The sequence below is a fragment of the Symsagittifera roscoffensis genome, chromosome 1, assembly GCF_963678635.1.
Source record: "Symsagittifera roscoffensis chromosome 1, txSymRosc1.1, whole genome shotgun sequence".
Classification (NCBI taxonomy): Eukaryota; Metazoa; Xenacoelomorpha; order Acoela; family Convolutidae; genus Symsagittifera; species Symsagittifera roscoffensis.
In genome coordinates, this window is record NC_087062.1 from 79381422 (window position 1) to 79402916 (window position 21495).

Here is a 21495-nt window from a genome sequence, read left to right on the forward strand (position 1 = left end):
GATCATCCACAGCAGGGGCGGATATAGGATTTTCTCGAGGGGGGCGGCAGCGGATTTTCAACAAAATTCGCAACATTTTTCTTCTTTTTTTTGGTCAACCAAATTGATTTTTCGAGTTCTCCTAAAGCACTAAAGGACCCTGTTTTAGCCAAATTTTCAGTTGAGTCAAACTTTTGAAAAAACTGGCAAAAACAAGCGTTGTTAGGCATTTTTTGGAAGTTTTTTGGCCAAAAAGTTGTGCTTTTTTGACCCGCGCTACCCCTCAAAATGAGTACATTTTGTCGAAAAATGTTTAGGGTCCGTCACCAAAAATGGATATCTCAAAATAGTACAAAGGGGGGACCATTTGCGTCGGATGCGGTCGAGACCCTGAGGGGGGGGGGGGTTAGAGGGCGTCCGCTCCCTCGCCCCTCTCACGTAAATCCACCCCTGATCCACAGGGCAGTGGGAACACTCAGGGCTTTGCGATATACGAGCAGCCTTGTTCATGGGCGGATTTAGGGGGGTGGGGCGACGGACGTTCCGTTTCTTCTCGGCGATTCGACCACCTCACTAACCAAAGGGCCTTCATTTGGTATAATTTTATGGAATCCATTTTTGGCCCAACTTTTTCAAAATAGAGTGGACTTTTTTAAACCAAATTTGAGAGTACAGAAAATACACAGTTCGTTTGTTTGGGTCTTTTCCCCGTTTCTTCTCCTCGCATAACAAATTTTCTATTTTTATAGTTACCTTTACGTGTAATGAAGTCTAGATGCGTCGAGTTATGATGCAAAGTATCAAAAAACATTTTTTCACAATTGTTAATTTGTTCAACAGGTAAAAAAAATTTCATTAAATAATGGTCATGCTAAAATGTGGGGAGAGTAGGAACGAGCCTTCTGTCCAGGCAAATTTTTACTTTGCTATATATTTGATACTTCCTACAATATTTTAACCAACATACTTGTTGATTGTTTTACCCAATATTTTCGTTCTGACCATTGAAAATAGGTAGGAGTTTTGTATTCGGGTGTGTTTTACTTCTTTTCTTTTTTGTTTTCATCCTGAGGTATATCATACTGAATTCTTTTCAGTCGTGGTTCGAACGACTTTTCAAAACTTTGAAAAAATTCTCTGAGTGTGAAGAAAAACCCGTTTGAATTTTTTGAATTTTGGTCTAATTTCGAACGAATAAGGTGAGTGAACAGGCTTATTTTGATTTTCAACTAAAACATATAAACAAATAATTGTCCCTATGAGTGGATTTTTATGATATCAAAGCCGTTTCAGTCCTGATTCGAACGACATTAGAAAGTTGTCCCAGTGTCGAGAAAAGATGTCATTCATTCTATTCGATCTCATGAAAAACTTACGAATAGTTTGAATTGAAACTGATACAAACATCCGAAACGTTTTGAATTGACAACCAGAACAAACAATAGCAATCATTATTATTGATTCATGAAGTAACTCTCAGCTGTAAATACAATTAATTGAGTGTCACTAAGGTTGACTATTTATTAACATACAACATGCCTACTTTCAGATCTGCACTATTACCGGCTGTTTTTGTCATTATTGTATTTGCAGGTTGCATTATCTCTGTAGTGGAATCGTTCCGACAGCCCAATATTATTTTGTGCCCAGACCAGAATTGGTGTCAGGATACAAGTACCTGCTGTGAGGTTCCTCAGTTCAAGAATAGTTACGGCTGCTGTGCTCTGCCCAATGCCGTTTGTTGCAAACATGAAAGGTGTTCACGCCGTTTAACTCATCTATTTTAGAGATAAAACTTAGTTAGGAATCTACTTAACAATCACAAACCCCCCCCCCCGTTTCAAGATTTTTAGTGGAGTGTAGATTATTTAGTAGATAACATCAGGGGGGTTGACGGGAAATTCAAATTTAGTGCTTGTTGTTCCGACCACTCAAAGTTTTTTGAAGAAAAAAAACTTGCCCAGCTTGTTGTTGTCCCGCTGTTTGGGCATCGTTTTAGATTAAAAGTTAATCATTAATTCTCACTGCAAATATACTTCGGTGATTTTTAAAAATCCAATGATCACATTTCATCGATCCGCTTTTTTCCTCACATTTTGTATATATTGCTAGACGGACTTCTCAAAATGAAAAGTTTCAAAGATCTAAAGTTTTTTGCAAGCTGCAGCTTTTTGTGCATGGAATCATTTTTTGAATTGCCATCTATCTCTAAGTTTCTCCATTTAACTTTTACAGACAAGAATATTGAATGTTTTGTATGAAAGTTGGCGGTTTTTTATCTTAAAAAAAAACAGTTATTTGGGTCAGGAATAGCGTGAACATGATGTGAACATGTACTAGGGCTTCGAACACGTACTGCTGTCCAAGTGGGTGGCATTGTGTGGACTGGCCTCCCTATTGCGTGGCCAATCATTCCGAATCGACACCACTGAGGATAAAGCGAGAAACTACTGACGAAGGTATACAAAATTTGGCGGGGAGTGCTGTTTTTTTTGTCGAGCGCGTGAGTGGGGGCTATGATTTTTCATTTAATTTGTTCAGGCATTTTCCAAAACCTAGAGTGCTCCCTCAAAAATAGAGATCATACGGTATAAAAATAGTGTAAAAAGCTGATCCCTTGAAAAAACTTGATGACTATTAAATACAAGGTATTCAAATCGGTAAACTCTTACAATGTTTTTAAACTCTTTCCCTACGCCGCATGAATGTTAATCAGTATTGTTTTAGCGTTTACTTTTTTTCTAGATTCTCAAATTATGTTTCGTTCGACCGCTGATTGTCTGATTATGTAATTGGCAGAAACCCGACAATTGGTTTCTTCTCAAAAATCAAGGAAAGAGCCTCATGGAATGAAGGGAACCGGTTATTTGATTTTAGAAATTTCCTCTTGCTGTGATATTCCCTAAACTCTATCTGAAAACAGAAATAAAAAAAGGTTGAAATAACAGTAAAGATAATAAGTAGTTATGATAATAATAGAGTGTTGTGCAACTATAATCTCTCATTAGTTTACGAAGAGTGAGTTAGCTTTAGCACCGCAAAGCTGATAAAATTAATGGACAGGATTGGCAGGTGTCTATTTTACAGCGGTCAAACGATCAACGTTAAATGATAATAGAACAATTTCAAACGTATGTCCTCAAATACCTGGTGTAAAATACACAAACACCACATTTTCCCCTCTAGGAAAAACTTGTACAACGTATGAACTTCATTTCATTGTAAAAAAAAGAGTTAGAAGTTTGTAAAAAAAATTCAATCCGTTTTCCTCCTTTGAACTTGGTCTGGTTTATAAAACGCAAACATAGGTGTTTTCAACTTACTCCTTGGCGACAATGACGGCGTGTTCCCTGAGGAAGGCGTAATATCCTCCGTCGATCGTGGAATCGACTGAAGCTTCTATTCGCCTGATTTCCCTTCAAACTCTTAACTGAATGCTTCAGCGGTCTTCCGAAAAACTCTGTTTTCGCTTACTTCTTCTCCATGACCTGTTTGAACTATTTGATACTTCTGAGTCTTTGTCTCCGTGTCTGCTCTTTTTGTCTAGTTGTCTCTTTTCTTGTCTAAGTAGTGCAGAGGTGGCCTGAGTTTCCATTTTGTCTGAAGTTTTGATTTCTCCAGTTTTCCCCCCATCTACTGAAATGTTTCCCGAGCCTGTTGCTTTTGTCTCCCCTTCTTTATCCAGTGAAGTCTTCGTCTTTTCTACTACCGGAACAGACGGTATCGGGCAGCTCTCTTCAATGCTTTGACTCGTACCTTGCTCTTTCTTCATAATGGGTACCGATTCTGGCTTGTCCATTGGACATTCTTTGCTACAATCAGCTCTAATGTTATTGGGCACAAATTTGTCGTCTGGTTTTCTGGCTCATTCACTCTTGGTACCGCCTGAACTTCTTGTTCTGGGGAGCTACTCGAAGACAAAGTTAAGCCTGTGATGACGCCATTTGGGATGTTTTGTAGAACATTTGGCGAGGCTGTATATCTGGCTGCTGAACTTGGTGGCTTCCGTTTGGATATCTTCGTCAGTGAGGTAGATAGCCTCATTGTCTTTTGTTGCAGTTTGTCTAGTTTTGCAACGGGTACCTCCCTATTCTCTGAATCTGAACCTTCTGTCGACGAAGATATAGGAGAATGAGTACAGGTGGTCGGCTCGGTTTGCTAGAACTGCACTGATGTAGAGACTTCCTCGGCGGGCAAGCGGCTGGTGTCTTTGAACCTGAATTTGATCAAAGTACTGATTTGAATTTCGGTTTAAGCGATATATGTTTCTTCCTAATTACTTTACCTTCGTCTGTGATGTAGGTGTTGTTAGTAGTTTTGACTATTTTCTAATAGATTTTGATTGATGGGCGGCCCGATATCATATCCAAAATCTTCCGATAAAAAACCATTTTGTCCGGATGATGCAGTTGATCAAATTCAAGGTTACTTGTTTTGGCTCTGGACTGACAACTCCTGATCCATTCTGAATCTCAGTGTCTTTTGATTGAGATCACTTCTAAAACTTGCTGCGAGAAAGTAACACCTACCTTTCAATTTCCTCAGCCTCTCTGATCCCTAATGATGTGTGAGATGCCTCTTGTGTAGTTTCCAATCTTTTGCCGCCTTTTCTAGATTCTCTAGGGCCCTGTTGCTATCTGGCTCTTCCGCTGGCCTCGTAACTTTCGGTACAACGTCTTTACTCATCACTACTTTCTTGAAAACCTTCAGTCTGGTTCTTGAGTCTGCTCCTCTCACATTTCTTCTGGCTACAGCCTGGATCTCTTAAGCTTTTTTTGATCAGAAATTAATTAATTGATTGGTTTATCCTAAAAATTAGGCACTTCTGTATTTGGCTATCTGCCATAGTGAAGTTCAAATGAACTCTTCTATAGAATAGTGTGACTTGGTGACTTGTTATACAAATAGCTTCCAAATCGATTTGACAGCTGACTGGATATCATCGAAGTTTCGATCCAATTGCCTAACTTCCCTTTCAGAGTCACAATACACTTTCCCACCGAATCGCAACCGCGGTGATTGCCGGCTGGGCAAAATATTTGGTTTATCCCCTTAGCGTTTTGAATCCAAAATACTGATCTGTTCTTAATTTCTTTGGTATGCTATGTTGATTGATAGAGTATTTCAAAAAATTGAGTTTTTCTTGCTCCCAGAATTTCTAGTAATCATAGCAGATGGATACTTCGAAAACCAGTCAATTTTAACTAGAATAGAAAAATTTCCCCTTTTGAATCAAACATGGGCCCTGCGAAGTCAGTTTGAAGCTCTTTGTTTGGTCCAGATAGATCTGGAAGAGAGTTTGAAGAGTTAAATGATTTGAATTTTCTAAGGTTCTTACTAAACGCGGAGCATGATCTGCAAGATTGGCATTCATCTATATATTTTCTGTGCATCTTCGGCCACCAGAGATACTTTGCAGCATCCATCATGACTTCCTCGCCTGGGTGTGTTCTGCGCAGTCGAGCCATGACGGCCTTCCTCAGACAAGTGGGAAGCGCCACCCGGCTGTCGATGATGATACAGTCGTTGTTCACTGATGCACTATCCCGGAAGTTGGTCATGTAGCTGCCCATTCGTAGGAACTCCTCTCTACTCTTTGCTAGAATAAGCTTCCTTAGTTGTCCTAATTGACGGTAGTTTCGCCCAATTGCTGTGAGTTGCAAGTTTACATAAACTGTTTGATTGGTTGAAATAGTTGCCGCATAGAATTACAATATGAATATGAGGGATGTGGATTTGCATGACTCATTCTTATTGGCTAACATAAAAATCGCTTGATATAGAGCCCTCTTGCGGATGTATGTACATTTACATATTCGGTTGTGATTGGACGAGTTTTGTGCCGCCTTTATCGAATTATGCTTCTTAAATGGTGGTTTTATCCCAATGATTTGATTGGATAAAATCTTTTTACAAAATATTGTCGCTCTCTTCCGACCATGGGGTAGCTGATTGTAGTCTTTTGCTTAGATTTTCGTCAAAACAAAATGCTTCTGATATAGATTGGTTGTCTCGTGATGGGCATGAATTAATATGAACTATCTGAAAGAATGTTTGCTGGCGTATTGATCATCCTACAAGCTTCATTGAAATTCTCAATGGCCTTGACTATGAATTGCTCATAGTTTTTGAAGTGAGTGAAGCCTCGAATATAAAAGTTCTCGTCAAGTAATCAGCCATTCTTTTTTCAGCGCCTACAATGTGAGAGTTTGAATATTTATATGGCAGCCTTCTGATTGCCCATCTGGTCAATCTGTACTGGTAGGTCTTGTTTCCACAATTATCTGTCAAAGCTGTAACTATAGCTTTTTGGTCGGTCAGAATTTGAAATCAATTCCGGCTCGTTTGTGCTATAATTTTGCTCCGCTGTGTTCAAAAATTTTGAAGTGAAGGCAATTGGTAACCATTTGTGTGGTTCTAACTCTTGCTCCAACGCTGCTCCCAATCCCTTGTGACTTGCGTCACATTTAATCCTGCATCGTTTCGATGCATCGTAATGGTACTTTTTAGTTATGTTTTCTGCTTTTAACGATTGATGCAACGGCTCAGTGTAGATTTTTGTAGATTAGAAGAAAATCTGCACAAATGATTCAAAAAGATCTAAGTTTTTTTTCGAGATTTTGATGGTTGTAGTGTCATCATTCTTTCTATCCTTGAGTGTTTTGGTCTCATTTCTGTAATGTCGATTGCGAATCCCAGCCATGTCATGTTGGTTTTTGAGAATTCACAGTGACTCAATTTTAACGCAAACCCTTCCTTGTCTGATTTTGATAGAACTTCATCGACTTTTTTGTTATAGCTGATAATTGATCCTTTCGATACTATTAATATATCATCTAAGGAACAGAACACTACTGGTTTTTCTAAAAATATGTTGTTCATGGCCTTCTGAAATTCCTTCGGCATGTCTGTTAATTAATGAAATTCGGTTTTAAATCTGTATATTTTAGTAAATTCCCATTTACTATGCTGTAGTTGCTGTTTTTTTTGGCGGTTTCATCTAATGGAAGCTGACTAAAAGCATATTTCAGATCTAAAGACGCGAACCAAAGTGTGCCTTCTGATTTTGACGTGATAATTTCAGCTGAAGATTCTAGGAGTTCTAATAATTTTGGTATTTGAAATTTTTTTTTGAAGTTTTGTGAACTCATCGGTTTCTTATCCATTGCTAACTGTGCCATCCTTTTTTGCTGTGATCACTAGCGGAGCTACGGATTGATCACTTTGGCATATGTCTACTTTACAATTTGGTCTTCCTCTATAAGTTTCTTGATTTCTGCTCTCACTTTTGCTTGAATATAGATTGGCACTCTCCTGCCCTTTTCCTGAATCAGAAGGGGTAATTTGGAAGGGGTCAAGAGGCGATTTGAATAGTGTAAACATCTAGTGGTTCTTTGATTGTCCTAACCTTTGGAATACGTAACTGAATTTCTTGACAAAATGGTTCCTCCAAAACCTTGTGTTCATCTGATTCGTGGTCTTCATCTTCTGAAATTGCGTTGACTGAATATGTGGGAGGCTTTAGCTGCGTTGTTACTAGCCCCAAAATAGATAGTCTTCTTATGTGTTACAAAATACATGATGTGCTGCTGTTTTGAGACACTTGTCAAGAAGGTAAAACTGTCGTTGTCCAATTGTTAATTCCGATATAAGAGAGTGTTAACTTAATCTCACAAAGTTAGCATAAAGAGTGGTTAGAAACAGTATCCAAGGGTGACAGACTGTTCCAAGGACAAACACCTGCTAATCAATTAGTCTAGCACCAAGAGTGAATATTTGATTGACAGCTTCCGAAATGAACTCAATTACTCTATACAACACTTCCCCTTCGATAATGAAACTTTAGTTGAGTAGAAATGGTTTCGCTGGTTGACTTTAATGACTGAAATGATTGATCATAGATGGTTGAAAAAGAATTACTAGCTTCATGTTTGGATACAATTTAGACTTTAATAATGACAACTTTTAACAACTAAAAGATCACTGAGCAGTGACAAAAATTGAGTTTTAAATCACTAATGACTCACCCTCTCCCTGGGTTAGGACAGTTTTTCAGAAAGTTTTGTAAATCACTTGTTTCCTTCCTTGTTTTGATTGATGAAATCAATCATTACGCCCCCCCATCTTGGTGACCGCCGTTCTTTTGCGCCCGCTTTTTCTAGACGTCGTGGATGATGTCTCGTCCTGGCTCTCCCGCTGGCTGCTGTATGAGACCAGCTTTGCTTTCTTTGATGAGGCTCCTTTTTTCCTACTGGCGGTGATCGACTTCGACTGTTCCCCTGGATTGGATATTCCTTGCTCCCTTGGATTTTGATTATCCAACTCGCCGCCTTGTGCCGGAATGGTGTCCTGGTCAGTTCCAACCTCGGCCTCTGGTAGTGTTTCTGCTGAGCGTTCTATAGGTGCTTCAGGGGTGGTAGTTAAAGGCTGTTTGGCTCGTTTTACCGAGATAATCGGTAAGTCCTCGCTGTCTTCTGATTCGGAGTCGGTATCTTCGAAACGGCGCCCGGTCCTTTCACGTTTCTTTTTCGCAATTCGCTGTGCTAAGCGTTCCTTTACATCGCGCGGAGTCGGCGGTGGTAATGCTGTTTGAATGGCTCGCTGTTTTACTTCTCTCAATGGTACCGGTAATACCGATTTGGCTGCAATTTTAGACTTCTTTGGTATGGGCTTCGTGGCGACTCCCGATTTCCTTTTTAGGTTTTTGTTTCCAGTTCGCTGAAACAACAATCCGGATGGTCCCGGTTGTCCATTGGGGTTCGCACTTCTGAGTATCGACGGTTCGTCGTCTTGATTCGCGGATTGGTCCACTGTAAGGCGTCGTGCATGGGTCCTGTTTTTGATATCGTAGGCGAGGTCTGATCTTACACTCCAGTTTGTATCAGCTGGTTGGGGCATATCTTGCACATTAGGATCGGTGGCATCAGCTGCAGTACATTCAGGGCACCCTTCGGCAATGGAAGCTATTGAACGGTAGATGTAGGGATACCAGACATCTTTTGCGGCATCGAACATATTTGATTTCCCGTGGTGGTACGCGTGGATTCGGTTATTAATTGCTGACTGAAGGTTAATTGGAATTACCAACTTATCATCCATCCAAACTACGTTTTCCTTTGCTGAAAAATCATTGACGAATTGGGCATAATAACGATTCATTTGAAAAACTTTTTCGTGAATTTCCGGATCTTGTGTAACAATGAGGTCGCGAATAGCGCTCAGTTGGGAGTCCGATACATAATTTGACTCTATGAATTTTAAGTTAAACAGGTCAGGTAATGAAGTAGCTTTGTTAACGATCTTACAATTTCGCGGGATAATTGACATACATACAAGGTTTGGGTCCACTGGTGGTACTGTTTCTCCTTTGCATTCCGAGGGTAACGAGAGCGTTGTATTTGTGCGTATTGATCTTGTCTCTTTGGTAATGGCTTCTAGTGATACATTTGGGGGCAATTCTTCGATTTCGTCGCTACTACTATTCAGACTTGGATGTTGTTTAAGGATTTTCTGCCATTTGCGCATGCTGCGGTCCATAGTGATATTTGCTTTTGAAGTTTGAGGGCTGGATTTAAGTAAATTTTTATTTTGAGAGTTGGATTTAGATAATTTTGAACAAATGTGTTCTGATTGAATAATAGCCCCAACTAATCCATTGCGTATATCGCGTAGCCGTCGGCTTAAACCACGTGTTTGAATCTGATTGGTTGATTTCCGCTTACATGTTTTTCCGCCCTCTACCGAGTCATTTTGTGACGAAACTTCCAGTCTATTTATAGAATGCTGATTATCCGCTGTACAAGTTGGTTCCTTGGATGTATTTGGTCCCTTGGATGTATTAAAGCCAAGCGCTGTGCGAATTAGGTTGATCTTTGCCACCGTAAACATATTATCATACGTACTTATTGGTGTTGCTTCCCTACTTGGATGACGTGATAAGTAGTCCGCCAAACCAATTTTAGCCCCTGGTTTATGCTCAATTTGAAAATCAAAAGGAATTATTCGATCTAACCAGCGCGTTAAGCGACTAAACATCGTTTTATTTTTCTTGTTATTACCGTTCAAAAGGGATATTAAAGCTTTATGATCGGTAACGATCAAAAAACTTCGGCCCAGTATGTAATTTCTAAAATATTCAGCCCCCCACACAACTGCCAACATTTCCAATTCGTTTGTTGAGTATTTCTTTTCCGCTTCGTTAAGATATCGCGACGCAAACGAGATTGGGCGCCATCCTTCTGGTCCTAACTGTTCCAACACCGCGCCGAGCACGTTATGGCTTGCATCGCACACTATACGAATGTCTTTGTGGATGTCAAAATGCCGTAATTCAACAATGTTAGAAACTTGTTTCTTAAGGTTTTCGAACGCGTTCTGGCATTCGGGTGTCCAAATGTATTCATTATTTTTGCTTAGTAGGGGTCGCAGCGGTGCCGATGATTCGGCCAATGCCGGCAGGTACTTGTGCAAACTATGAATTGACCCCATAAACGATTTTAATTGTGACAAAGTCCGTGGCGGCGTTAGCGCTTCTATTGGTTCTGTTTTTCTAACCAATGGAGTAATTCCAGTCGGGGTTATTTTATGGCCTAGCCATTCGCATTCTCGCTGGGCGAATTTACATTTTGTCAATTTTAGGGACATATTTTCACGATCCAGTTTCTTAAAATTTTCTCTACCGTCGCTATGTGATCTATCGCCGTTCCTTTGGTTACGACCAAAATATCATCGATGGACGCATGCGCTTGCGGGTATTCAGCGAGTATACAATCCATTGCGCGCTGGAATTCCGCGGGCATTGTAGTGAGACCATAGAATCCGGTCTAGAACCGGTATGTACCCGTCGAGCGGCCTCCAATAAGAGAAAAATTGCACTGTATGCTCGTCTCAGCGTTTAGTGGCAGTTGGCCATAACCATATGTTAAACCCATTGTTGTGAAATATATGTCTCCCGGTTTTTTTTCGCTAATCGTTTGTCCAACCGTGTCCATTAGTTCCTCGATATTCGGCATTTGGTATTTATTCTTATGCACTTGTTTATTTAGTTCCCTCGACTCGAGTGCCAGTTTCACGGACCCATCTTTTTTTACTGTTATTACTATTGGGGACACAAAATACTTGTCCGAGCATTCGGAGAATTTTTCAATATGATCCTGTTTCAGTAATTTGTCAATTTCTGCATCCACTTTCTCTTGCAACGAAATCGGGACTCGACGCCCCTTCTGTTGAACTGGGGTGAGGTTTTCAAAAAATTCGGCTTGTACCTTGTAGTTTCTTATTTTCCCTACCCTGTTAAAAAGGTTTGAAAACTGCTTACTGAAATATGTTTGCCATGAATCCAACTCCCCCTCCGGTTCCAGTGCGTCCTGGCTGCCTTCTTCAATGGACATTATGTGGTCCCCTGGTGATTGTTGCACCAACTGGAGTCCTAGTTGGGGCATCAGATCTCTTCCAATTATTGATGGTCGGTTCCCTCCGATTACTTTTATCCTTGCATGGATCTTCCAGCCGTTTGATTGTATTGTTACTGCCATTGTTCCAATCATTTGTAATGGATTGTTCCCATAATCCCGAAAAGCATTGTCCTCCTCCGTAAGATTGTCCAGTTTTACTCCTGATGTTCCCAAAGTTTTCCGCAATTCTCCGATGGTGAAAATTGAAATTGGGGACCCGCTATCGATCCACACTCGAGTGGGTTTCCCATTGACTTTGATCGGGAATTGTGCCCCAGCAACTTTCAATTCGGTGACTCTTTTTCGTTTTATGGCCATAACCATATAGTCCCCGTCGGAGCTGCTTGAGTCCCACGAGTGCACCACTGGATTCTTATTAACCCATCCAATGGAACTTGCATGTTGTGATGCTTCTTCGTCCGCCGAATTTTCTAGGTGATGATCGTCGCCATTCTCCCGTATCATTCTTACGGCTCCCTGTCCCCGCTGGTTTCCACGTTTTCCCCTGCAGGTTCGTTCGAAGTGGCCAATTTTGTGGCTAAAAAATTGCATGTAACCCCCTTTGCTGGGCATCTGTCCAAGTGTTCCCTGGTGAAATTTTGTTGATCGCAGTTATAACATTTGTTGTTATTGGGTAGATTTCTGCCTCGATATGATCCTCGCTCTTGGTAAGAGCCCCGGCCCCTTGCACGATTGTTCCGATAACCTCCACGGATTATTCCGACTGGTTCCGATTTTATCTGGATTCCTCCGCCTCCTGATGATGATCCTGGGGCCCCCACTGGTCCCGTGGAAACAAATGATGATGCATACTTGTTACCCCTCTCGTACGAGAGAGCTATCCGGTACACTTCCTCAGGTGTTTTCGTCGACCTGCATAGTTCCTTTTGTGCATCCCGATTATTCATGTTAACAATGAATACGTCTCTTAGTATTCGGTCTTCTAGTGCTCCAAAATTGCACTGCGCTGCCAATCCGCTGAGTACGGAATGGAATTGTTCCAAGCTTTCATTGATAAATTGCTTACGAGAAAGGAGTTGGTATGTTTCATATGTTTCATTTCTCTCTTTCTTAAATTCCGTTTCCAGCGCGTCTATCATCCGTGGGCAACGAATCGTCTGGAGATCCAGGTGTGGTCGTCTTTTGTGCAGTTCATCCTGCCCCTTTTCCCCCAGACACAAATACAGGTTCGAAATCAACACCTGTTCTGATACCCGCCGATTTTTTCCGTCTACTTCCTCGGGCAAGTCAGTAATTTGGGCCTCTGTGAGTGTCGCGGCGAAGTAAAAGTTCATCGGGTTTAGTGAGTGCTTTGCGACCATTCCCCATTGGAATCTGTTGATCCAGAATTCCCACAACATTGGCGTTTCCGTGCATTTTGCTGGCCAAAAGCACGTGATGCCCAGTGGATTCTTTCCCCCACCTGATCCTGCTGACTGCGCCATATCAAGAAGGTAAAACTGTCGTTGTCCAATTGTTAATTCCGATATAAGAGAGTGTTAACTTAATCTCACAAAGTTAGCATAAAGAGTGGTTAGAAACAGTATCCAAGGGTGACAGACTGTTCCAAGGACAAACACCTGCTAATCAATTAGTCTAGCACCAAGAGTGAATATTTGATTGACAGCTTGCGAAATGAACTCAATTACTCTATACAACACACTTCAGTCATATTTTTTTTCTTAAAGAAATAAATACATTATTTTCAATGAACTTGTTAACTCATTTACTGCAAAGATCCTATACACAGTTTTGCTGAGACAATTTTGGAGCCACAAGTACCTGTCGCTGAAACGAATAACCTACATTTGTGTTCCGTCAAACGCTACTTTCTTCTACATTTTTTCTTCGTTCCCAACAAATTTCACAAAGGAACGATTGGCTGACATTTCAATGACTTGACTTTTTGTTAATAAACTCCAAACAAAAAACAAGTTCTTAATTGTTGTTTTTTACATCTGTACCGTTGGCATTTTTGTCGTTTTCAGTGGTACTAAAAACAGATAAATCTAGTTTTACCTGTTTTTAGTGTCATTTCAATCCAGTAAACCATTTTAATGTTTCTGATACACATTTTTCTATAATTTTAACTTTTTTCAGTTTCTTTTTGTTGGTTTTATCATCAGCGAAAAAAAAACGATTTAGAAGTCAGTACTGCTTCACATATTTTGGACAAACTAAAAATTTGGACAAACTAAAAAGCTTTTCATTAGTGAGGTTAATCTTTAGGAGTTATTGAAGAGGCTCCTTGTCCCTTACATTGTGTATTCTGCCAGTAGAAGAAAATGATCAAGTCTATCAAAGGAAAAAATTAGTTGAAGAATTTTTTCAATTGATTTTTCTAGAGATTTGTTATGGCATCAACTAAACAACTTTTATTCTGTTATCTAAATTTTTTGACGATATGTGTTTTTGGCTAAAAATTAGATCAAGTGTTTTTGAACAATTTCCCGTAGAGTTTGCCAAAAACTGGGTGCATTGAAATCTGTTGATGACAGCTACGTACTAAACGAGTGTTTCCTTCATGCAATGTGACTACTTCAAGAAATTTCATTTTGGATAGAAGTTTTTATTCACAGTTTTGTTAAAAAGTTCATTGGTTATGGGGAAACCACAGGGACTTTTTTCAATTGAATCTGAAGTTGATTGCTTTTTTAACGAACGAAGTATTTCATCTAATAGTTGTGTCCAATAATGAAAGCATATAAAAATATGTCTCATGAATTTCCACCAAATATTCCAATAATTCGAGCTTATTTGGCCAAGTTAAATTTTTCGGTTTTACTTTATTGTCCTAATCTTTCATTTACATTGAATGAATCTAGCTTTTATAAATTTGTAAAAGATCAGTTGCCATCATTCCTTTGGTAATCAATTTTTTTTGAAATTATCACTTTTTTGTTTTAAGGCGCAGATGTTGAAGTGACGGCTTTGAGCATTATGCCTGCTCTCGTGAAGGAACGTTCTAATAAGGCAAAAAAAGTAATCGGTAACACTACCGTCACGTGTGAATTGGACCCTTCGGGCTTCTGCGAGGATGGTGAACAGTGCTGCTACAATCAGGGATCGGGTGGAAACTCTTCCGGGAACGGAACCACCACTTTCGCCGGCTGCTGTCCAACGGACGCCACGTAATAACTTCAAAATTTTATTGGGACAATTTTTTTGGTTTTAAATTTAAGAAATGTACAAAATCCTACAACTGTAAGGCCCACTGCAGCCCCCTGCCCCCCTTCCCCCGATTACCTCCCCTCCCCGTCATCACTCCAAACATGTCACATGATACACCGTGGTTATTATTTTTGTATCAATTTTCTGATAAGTGAGTTCTGTTTGCAGCTGCTGCAATGACGCTTCAACTGGCGACTACTACGGATATTGTCCCACTGCAAATGCGGTGTGCTGCTCCAACAAGAAAACTTGTTGTCCTCAAGGTACACACGGTAGTATATAAACGTGCGCTGGGCAAAAGCATTGATACTTAAGTGTATAACAATTGAACCATCTAGTAAATTTTGTGTTATGGGCTTTGTAACATTGGTGTAAATGTTTACTACTTTTTTTTTGGATTTTTGATTGAAAATATTCTGTTTGAAACTTAAAATCATACATGATTAAGAAGCAAAAATTTTCGATTTTCAGCAGTAAAAATTGCGATTCGCTAATGTATTTTGAACTTATGTTGAGCAAATTACGGAAAATACTCATGTCAATTTTTGCTTCATAGAACCAAATGATTCTGTAAAAAAAGTTTTGACAATTACATTGTGTTCAAGAAGTGCAAAATTTATGCTTCTTAATCACGTGTGGTTTTAGATAAGTCAAATAAAATTAACTTTCAATCCACTCAACATTGCTGCAACTTTTACATTAAAAGCCAAAGTGCTAATGTGAGAAACTTGGTTAGTTAGCGAGGATTAGAGCTGGGACGAAGCTTTACCGAATGATATTTTCAAAAAATCAAGATTGTTGATGGCGAGAACCCGTTTGGCGTCACAGCAGATAAGTCATATTGTGCGGTTAGAGCTGTTAGGAGCTTTGACGGCTGGGTGAATAAAAAAAGGTTTTTATCAAATATGCATTAAAGTTTTTTGACGTGAAAAACCTTGTTGACTCAGAAATAGTCCAGGAAATGGTGTGAAAGAATTTGTATGGGTTCAGTTTCTTTACTGGAACTCGTCTTGGTAAAATTCAAGCTTCAGAAGATTCTAAACATTTCTTTTGGGTGGCGCGAGGTGATAAAATTGCCGGCCTAATTGCATGGGTTGTTTTACCTTCGGCGCTAAAATCCGACAGGAAGTTTTTGGAACTGACATTCAAAAAGTTGCCCGTTCAACAAAAATTGGTTAAAGACTTTGAGTTGCAGGAACTGTCATAAACTAAAGTTTTTTTGTCACAAACGAGAGCTCAGTCTTTCAATTTTTTTGATTGTAGTCGATTCAGTAAAATCGCAATATTGAAAAAGTAAGAGCTCGTCTCTTAGCATTGAAAGAAACGCACTGACAATATTCAATGCGACCCAAATAGGATAGTGATTTGATCGATAGATCGTAGAAATTTTTTGTTTTCAATCAACAAAGAGAGACTCTTAAAGAGTTTGAAATTCAGAAATTCCTGAGCCTCGGTGCTGTTGAGAACAGTGACAAAACTGTTTTGGTTGGACAGCATATTAATAAGCCTGTTTCACTTCTGCGCAAATCTAAGCAACGCTACCTGATTTGATTGTTCGAGAATTCCACAAAAAAGGTCATCTGGTTAAACTGTGAGCAGCAAACAGATAGGCTGCCCTGATTTATTCTCACTTTGGCTCACAAAGAGCTAAATATTTAATACAGTAAAATCTTGAACTTCTCAAAACTACATTTAGAAGCCTATTGGGTATAAAAGATGTACAATGGGAGTTTGCACGGGGTGGAGCTCTATGGCGACAGGCGTGCGCTGATTCGGTAACTACTTCAGTTTTGAAAAACCTGACTATATTTTTCGGCAAACAAGTGTGGTCAATTAACGAGTTTCAAAGTGTTTTGTTTGAGGCTACTAATTTACTTAAAGAGAAGCCAATCAGACGCAACCCCAATCATCCTGATGATGGTTCTTACCTATATCCAAAATGTTTGTTGTAAGGGAGAATTTCTAATGGCTATTCTTTTTTCATTATTTCACCTAACCACGCATACTTTAGTTAAAAACTTTAGAATTTAGAGTCAGATACGCATACTTTAATTAAAAACTTTTTGTGGAAGAAGTGGAAGAAAAATTATTTGCCGTGAATGGCGTTCTACAGGCGTAGGAAAAACTCAATGCAATCTCAAAAATGCGATAATGTTTTGGAAGAAGATTCTAATTCAATCAGAGGTTTATGGAATTATGACATTTTTAAAGATGCATTTCCAGGAAGAGAGGGTTTGTAATGAGATGTCGAAGTGGAAATAATCATGAAAGGTGGTTCAAGGTCTGTCATATCTCGACCGGTATCAAATTTGGTTTCTGTGCTTCCAGTTGAAGAACTGTGAAATTGAAATTTGGGGTGGAGTGTGCTGTTGGAAAAAAGCATCATTAGTTAATTGTATAACATTTGAAATAGTCTATCAATTGGGCAATAGACGTCATAAGTGTTCAACAAAATTCATGCGTTTTTTCTAGTAAATTTTGTGCTCTGGGCTTTATAACATCGGTATAAAATCGTACTACATCTCTCGTTTGGGTTTTTGATCGAAAATATTATGTTTGAAACTAAAAATCACACAGGGTTAAGAAGCAAAAAATTTTTGATTTTCAGCACTAAAAACCGCGTTAAATTGAGTTATTTTGAAGTTTTGTTGAGCAATTTACGGAAAAAACTCCTGTCAATTTTTGATTAGTAGAACAAAATGATTCTGTGATAAAAAGTTTTAAAAAAATCTTTGTTATAAGAAGTGTGTTTGCATCGGGCGAAATAAAGACCAAAGAGAGAATCCTTAATGGATAAAAGGCCGAATGCGCAAAAAGTTGGCCGGCCAGTCAGAAATCAAAATTCGTCAATTCGAAAGAGAGAAAGCTATAAAATCAGTCATTTTGGACAGTTTAAAGGGCTTTTATTGATTGAGAAAGTTCGCGCAGTTGGTCCTTCGCGCAATCAAGTTTTCATTCGTCAAGTTTTTGAATTGATGTGTGAAAATTTTGGGCTTTGGTATGAAATGGAATAGTAGCGGTTGAATTTTATGTCTGAAATCATTCCGATGACAAATCTGATCATTATGAAAATCTTCATCCTCGTATTTAACTCTGATACTGTTTTCAGGATACCAATGCTCCACAAGCGGATCGTTTTGCACGCAGAACTTCAAAACGACTGATGAAATGTCTTCCGAGGCACGACTCGTCGAACTTCCGAAAGAACTCGATCAAATCAAGAAAATCAGGCCAGCTAAACTCGTGGAAGCAATATCTCCCTCTAGCTTTGAAGTGGAGCGGGGTGGTGGAAATGAGACCAAAATTGACTTTGGGAAGGATTGGTGGAGTATGCTTGGGAAACAAGGGAAAAAAGATGGCGATAAAGCCCAACCTTGTGACAGTAATCCAAAGGTGTATTGTGCAGATGACTACACATGTTGCCAAGGCTAGATACTATTCAATGATTTAGATCTCATATCATCATTTCTAGGTTTTTTATATATCCTGGGAAGGTTGGCTGAAAATCATGGGAATGGTAAGGTTAATTTATTATCACAAGGAAAATTTTCTATAGTTTTAGCGTCTTTTTTTTAAAAAAAATCATTATAGCCGCTTATGATTTGATTGAGTCAAATTTAACAAAAGCATTTTTGTATTTTTTCGTACACTTCTCTTATTTTTCATGATTTTCACGGTACTCGAATAAAGTTACATATTTTTTGCGGTAGAAATGGCAAAGAAAACCCAATTTCTTCATTCGACAATATATTGCAATCTGCAATTTCTTCAGCTGGAAAAAAAAGAACGCAAACATTAACACAACGTGATTTACTCGCAAAAAGGGATTAATAAATTGACTGGGAATTTGTTTCAGGCAAAGATAATTCGATGATGTGTTGTCCTATGAGTGAAGCCGTCTGCTGTGGCGACAACGAGACATGCTGTCCCCATGGAACTACGTGCGACATCACCAATCACATCTGCACCAAATGATATCGTGACGAGAAACAGAAGAGCCGGAACCCAGTCGAGTTGGAGAGTTCTAATATCTAACTTAAAATTATTACTATATCTATTTATTAGATCTTTTTACTTAAAAAGCTTGTCATCGAAAATATGTTGTATATCTCAATTTCATTCATTGGAAAAATTGAAATAAGTATTATCGACACTATGTAATATTCATGTGCGAAACATTTCGTTTCAAATTTTCTTCTATAGTTTTCGATACTCTTGCCGATCTGCACTTACAATGAACCGTTCAGGTGCGGATCAAGGATTCCCTCGAAGTAGACGGATGCCAAAACAATCGAAAAATTTTCGTCGCTCGACAAAGTTAATCTTCTGAAACTCGGAACCACTATGAACTATGAAACCGCTTTCATCTACTCATTTTTATATTCTGTAATAAACGTATCGCCTTCAATTTTGATTGCAGATCCCTGCAGTTTAGATTTTACCTGACATTTTCAAAAAGAAACGACACAATTAAACCGTTCAATTTTTCCACAAAAAAGACAAAAAGCCCCCCTTTTTTCTCTCCTATAAAACATCAGTGCTGCCATACACTACCCGCTCAAGTTCTATTTTAAAATATGTTCAATGATCGCAGATTGACAATAGCTCAGAAATAACCCCCTGACAATTAAAAGGGTCCTCCGTTTAGTACCATTGTTTACATGCGGAAAATGCGCTTACATGGGGAAAATGCGCTTCAAAATTCAACTTTTTGATCAAACACTCGTTTAAAAAAGCCTAAAAACAACGTCTTTTTCTGCTTATTTTTTCTAGGATTTGCCTTTGAAAAAATGGTCAAAGGTCTGTTTTGTGGTTTAGGAGAGCTGAGAAAATCAATTTGGTGGACCAAACAAAGCGAGAAATATTTCAAAATGGTGGTTTTTTAACCATTCAAACCAGCAGCGGATTTAGGGTGGAGGCCCTCAGGGATTTGATGCCCTGCCAGCCCAAAATACTTTTTTGAGTCTCCATTTTTGGCTGATGGAGCTTAATTTTTTTTGGAGGATTTTTTTTTTTGAAACTCCGAACCCCCCCCCCCCTCCCCCCTCGAGAAAATCGTAGGTCAGCCCTGACTCAAACTGTTCATTTTTGTAGCTTTTTTGAGCGTAACTTTGATCACTTTTCACCTGAGCGATACGCTTTCGAATTTCATAGCAAATTAATACTTTATTTGCTAATTTTGAATTTGAATAAATTGGACAAGCTGTCCGAAAAAAAACTGCTGGTTCAATTTCACGGCTTGCGAATGAATGATCATATCCTTCCTGAGTTTTTAAAGCACATGGCTCAAAATAATTTTAGTTTGATGAAACTTTTGAGAATTTTATGTCGCCTAGCTTTAAATAACGTTGAGAAAAGCAATATTACAAAAAAAAACTCGAAGCATAGAAACAGACTAAATTATAAACCTTTAGAAAGGTTTGACTTTTTCTCAATTTTCTGCACGATTGTTTAAACTGAAAAAGTCTCACTCGATTGAAATGCCAGAAAACAAACCAATAAATTATTTATTTGAAAGTTGGTCAATCGTATTTGTTAATTACAGATCAATTTGTCAAAAAGCATATAACAAGCGTCGCTACTTGCAATACAAACAATGAATCTTGTTTCTAACTTTTGTTTTAAATTTACAAACATTTTATTTTAAAGTTCATTACAAAGTAATATTTCAGACAAATTTTTGGCTTCAAAACTTTCTGAAATATCGAAAACCTTCAGCATAACATCTCTCGAAACAAGCGGTCTTGCACAGGAGCGGATCTAAACTTTTCTCGAGAACAGACGGATGTTCAAAAAAAATTCGAAACTTTAGATCTCTATTAGGTCGCATAATTTGTTTTTCTAAACTCTCTACAGTAAAGACCTTTTTTGTTCATTTTCTTGCACTACAGAAAAATTTAAAAAAAACAGGCCCCAGAAGGCGTTTTTTGGAAACTTTTAGTAATTTTTTTGTTATAAAAAAAACGACTTGTTGGCGCTCGCTCTCTTAAAGAAAGTTGTTATTGGCCCTCAAGTAACTTAAGAAAAAAAATTAGGGCCAGTTGCATTCTCAGCTACATTCCCTAAAGCCGCGACGGATATTGCATCAGCTTATTTTAATTTAACCAGGAGGTCGGCTTTTTTGGTGAGCTTTTAAAACATTCCCAGAAAATGTAACGGTAATTTTTAATTTTTTTTCTGCAAATTTCCAATTGTGAATACTTGTTTGTTTTATCTAATTGAAAAAAATGTGGAACAAGTGAATTTTCTTTGTTCAATTTGAAATGCTTCTATGCGCGGATTAACTGGTTGCATTTGCCATATCCGGATACGATGAAAAAATTAATTTTCAAAAAGGAAAGGGTATAATGTGGTGTTTATTTTGAGTTAAATCATCAAACTTTAACAAAAGGTATATAAAAATTCTCAAATATATGAATAACAATTCCGTTTCATAAGGGACAGCCAGGGCATTTTATTTTTTCTCAATTGTTTCTCGATTGGTTCGATTGATGAAAATTATTTCCGAAAGTGTTCAAAACCAGAATCCAAACCTTGGTCAGCTCGGCTGGTGAAATTGGTTGCAACTGATTCCGAAAGAACCAAAAATTTCAATTAAGATGATCTGACCGTTAAAGATTTTCAACCGAACGATGTCATCGGTCATCGTTGCGTCTTGCTTTAAGATTGATTGAATCATGCTCACTTTGAACATAAACCGTATCGTTTTAATTTATTTCAAATAATCGTATATTCCAGCTGGCATTTAATCAATTTTTTTGAAGTGCTAAATTTTACTTGATGGAAAAAATGAATTCTATCCGCCGGTTAGTCATTTTTACAACCATTGACTTGTGTATTATATCTGGTTGAGTTTTACGCCAGCTACAGCAACGCAATGTATTGGCTTTGG

At 38.6% G+C, this 21495-nt stretch overlaps 1 protein-coding gene across 1 annotated transcript; it reads left to right on the forward strand.

The window, feature by feature from the left end:
• The first annotated feature begins 1432 nt into the window (after positions 1-1432).
• LOC134857076 (progranulin-like) lies at positions 1433-19019 on the forward strand. Its single transcript, XM_063873425.1, has 6 exons — positions 1433-1735; positions 2320-2438; positions 14341-14563; positions 14772-14866; positions 17713-18030; positions 18460-19019. Exons 1-6 carry the CDS (start codon positions 1515-1517, stop codon positions 18576-18578), a joined length of 1095 nt encoding a protein of 364 aa, XP_063729495.1. The 5' UTR covers positions 1433-1514; the 3' UTR covers positions 18579-19019.
• The last annotated feature ends 2476 nt before the right edge of the window (positions 19020-21495 follow it).

Excerpts from the sequence above, each read along its gene's own strand:
- LOC134857076 (XM_063873425.1), top strand. The coding sequence starts at position 1,515 with ATGCCTACTTTCAGATCTGCACTATTACCGGCTGTTTTTGTCATTATT. Across the intron at positions 1,736-2,319 it reads GTTTGTTGCAAACATGAAAG|GGCTTCGAACACGTACTGCT; the intron begins GTGTTCACGCCG and ends AACATGTACTAG. Across the intron at positions 14,564-14,771 it reads TGCTGTCCAACGGACGCCAC|CTGCTGCAATGACGCTTCAA; the intron begins GTAATAACTTCA and ends TTCTGTTTGCAG.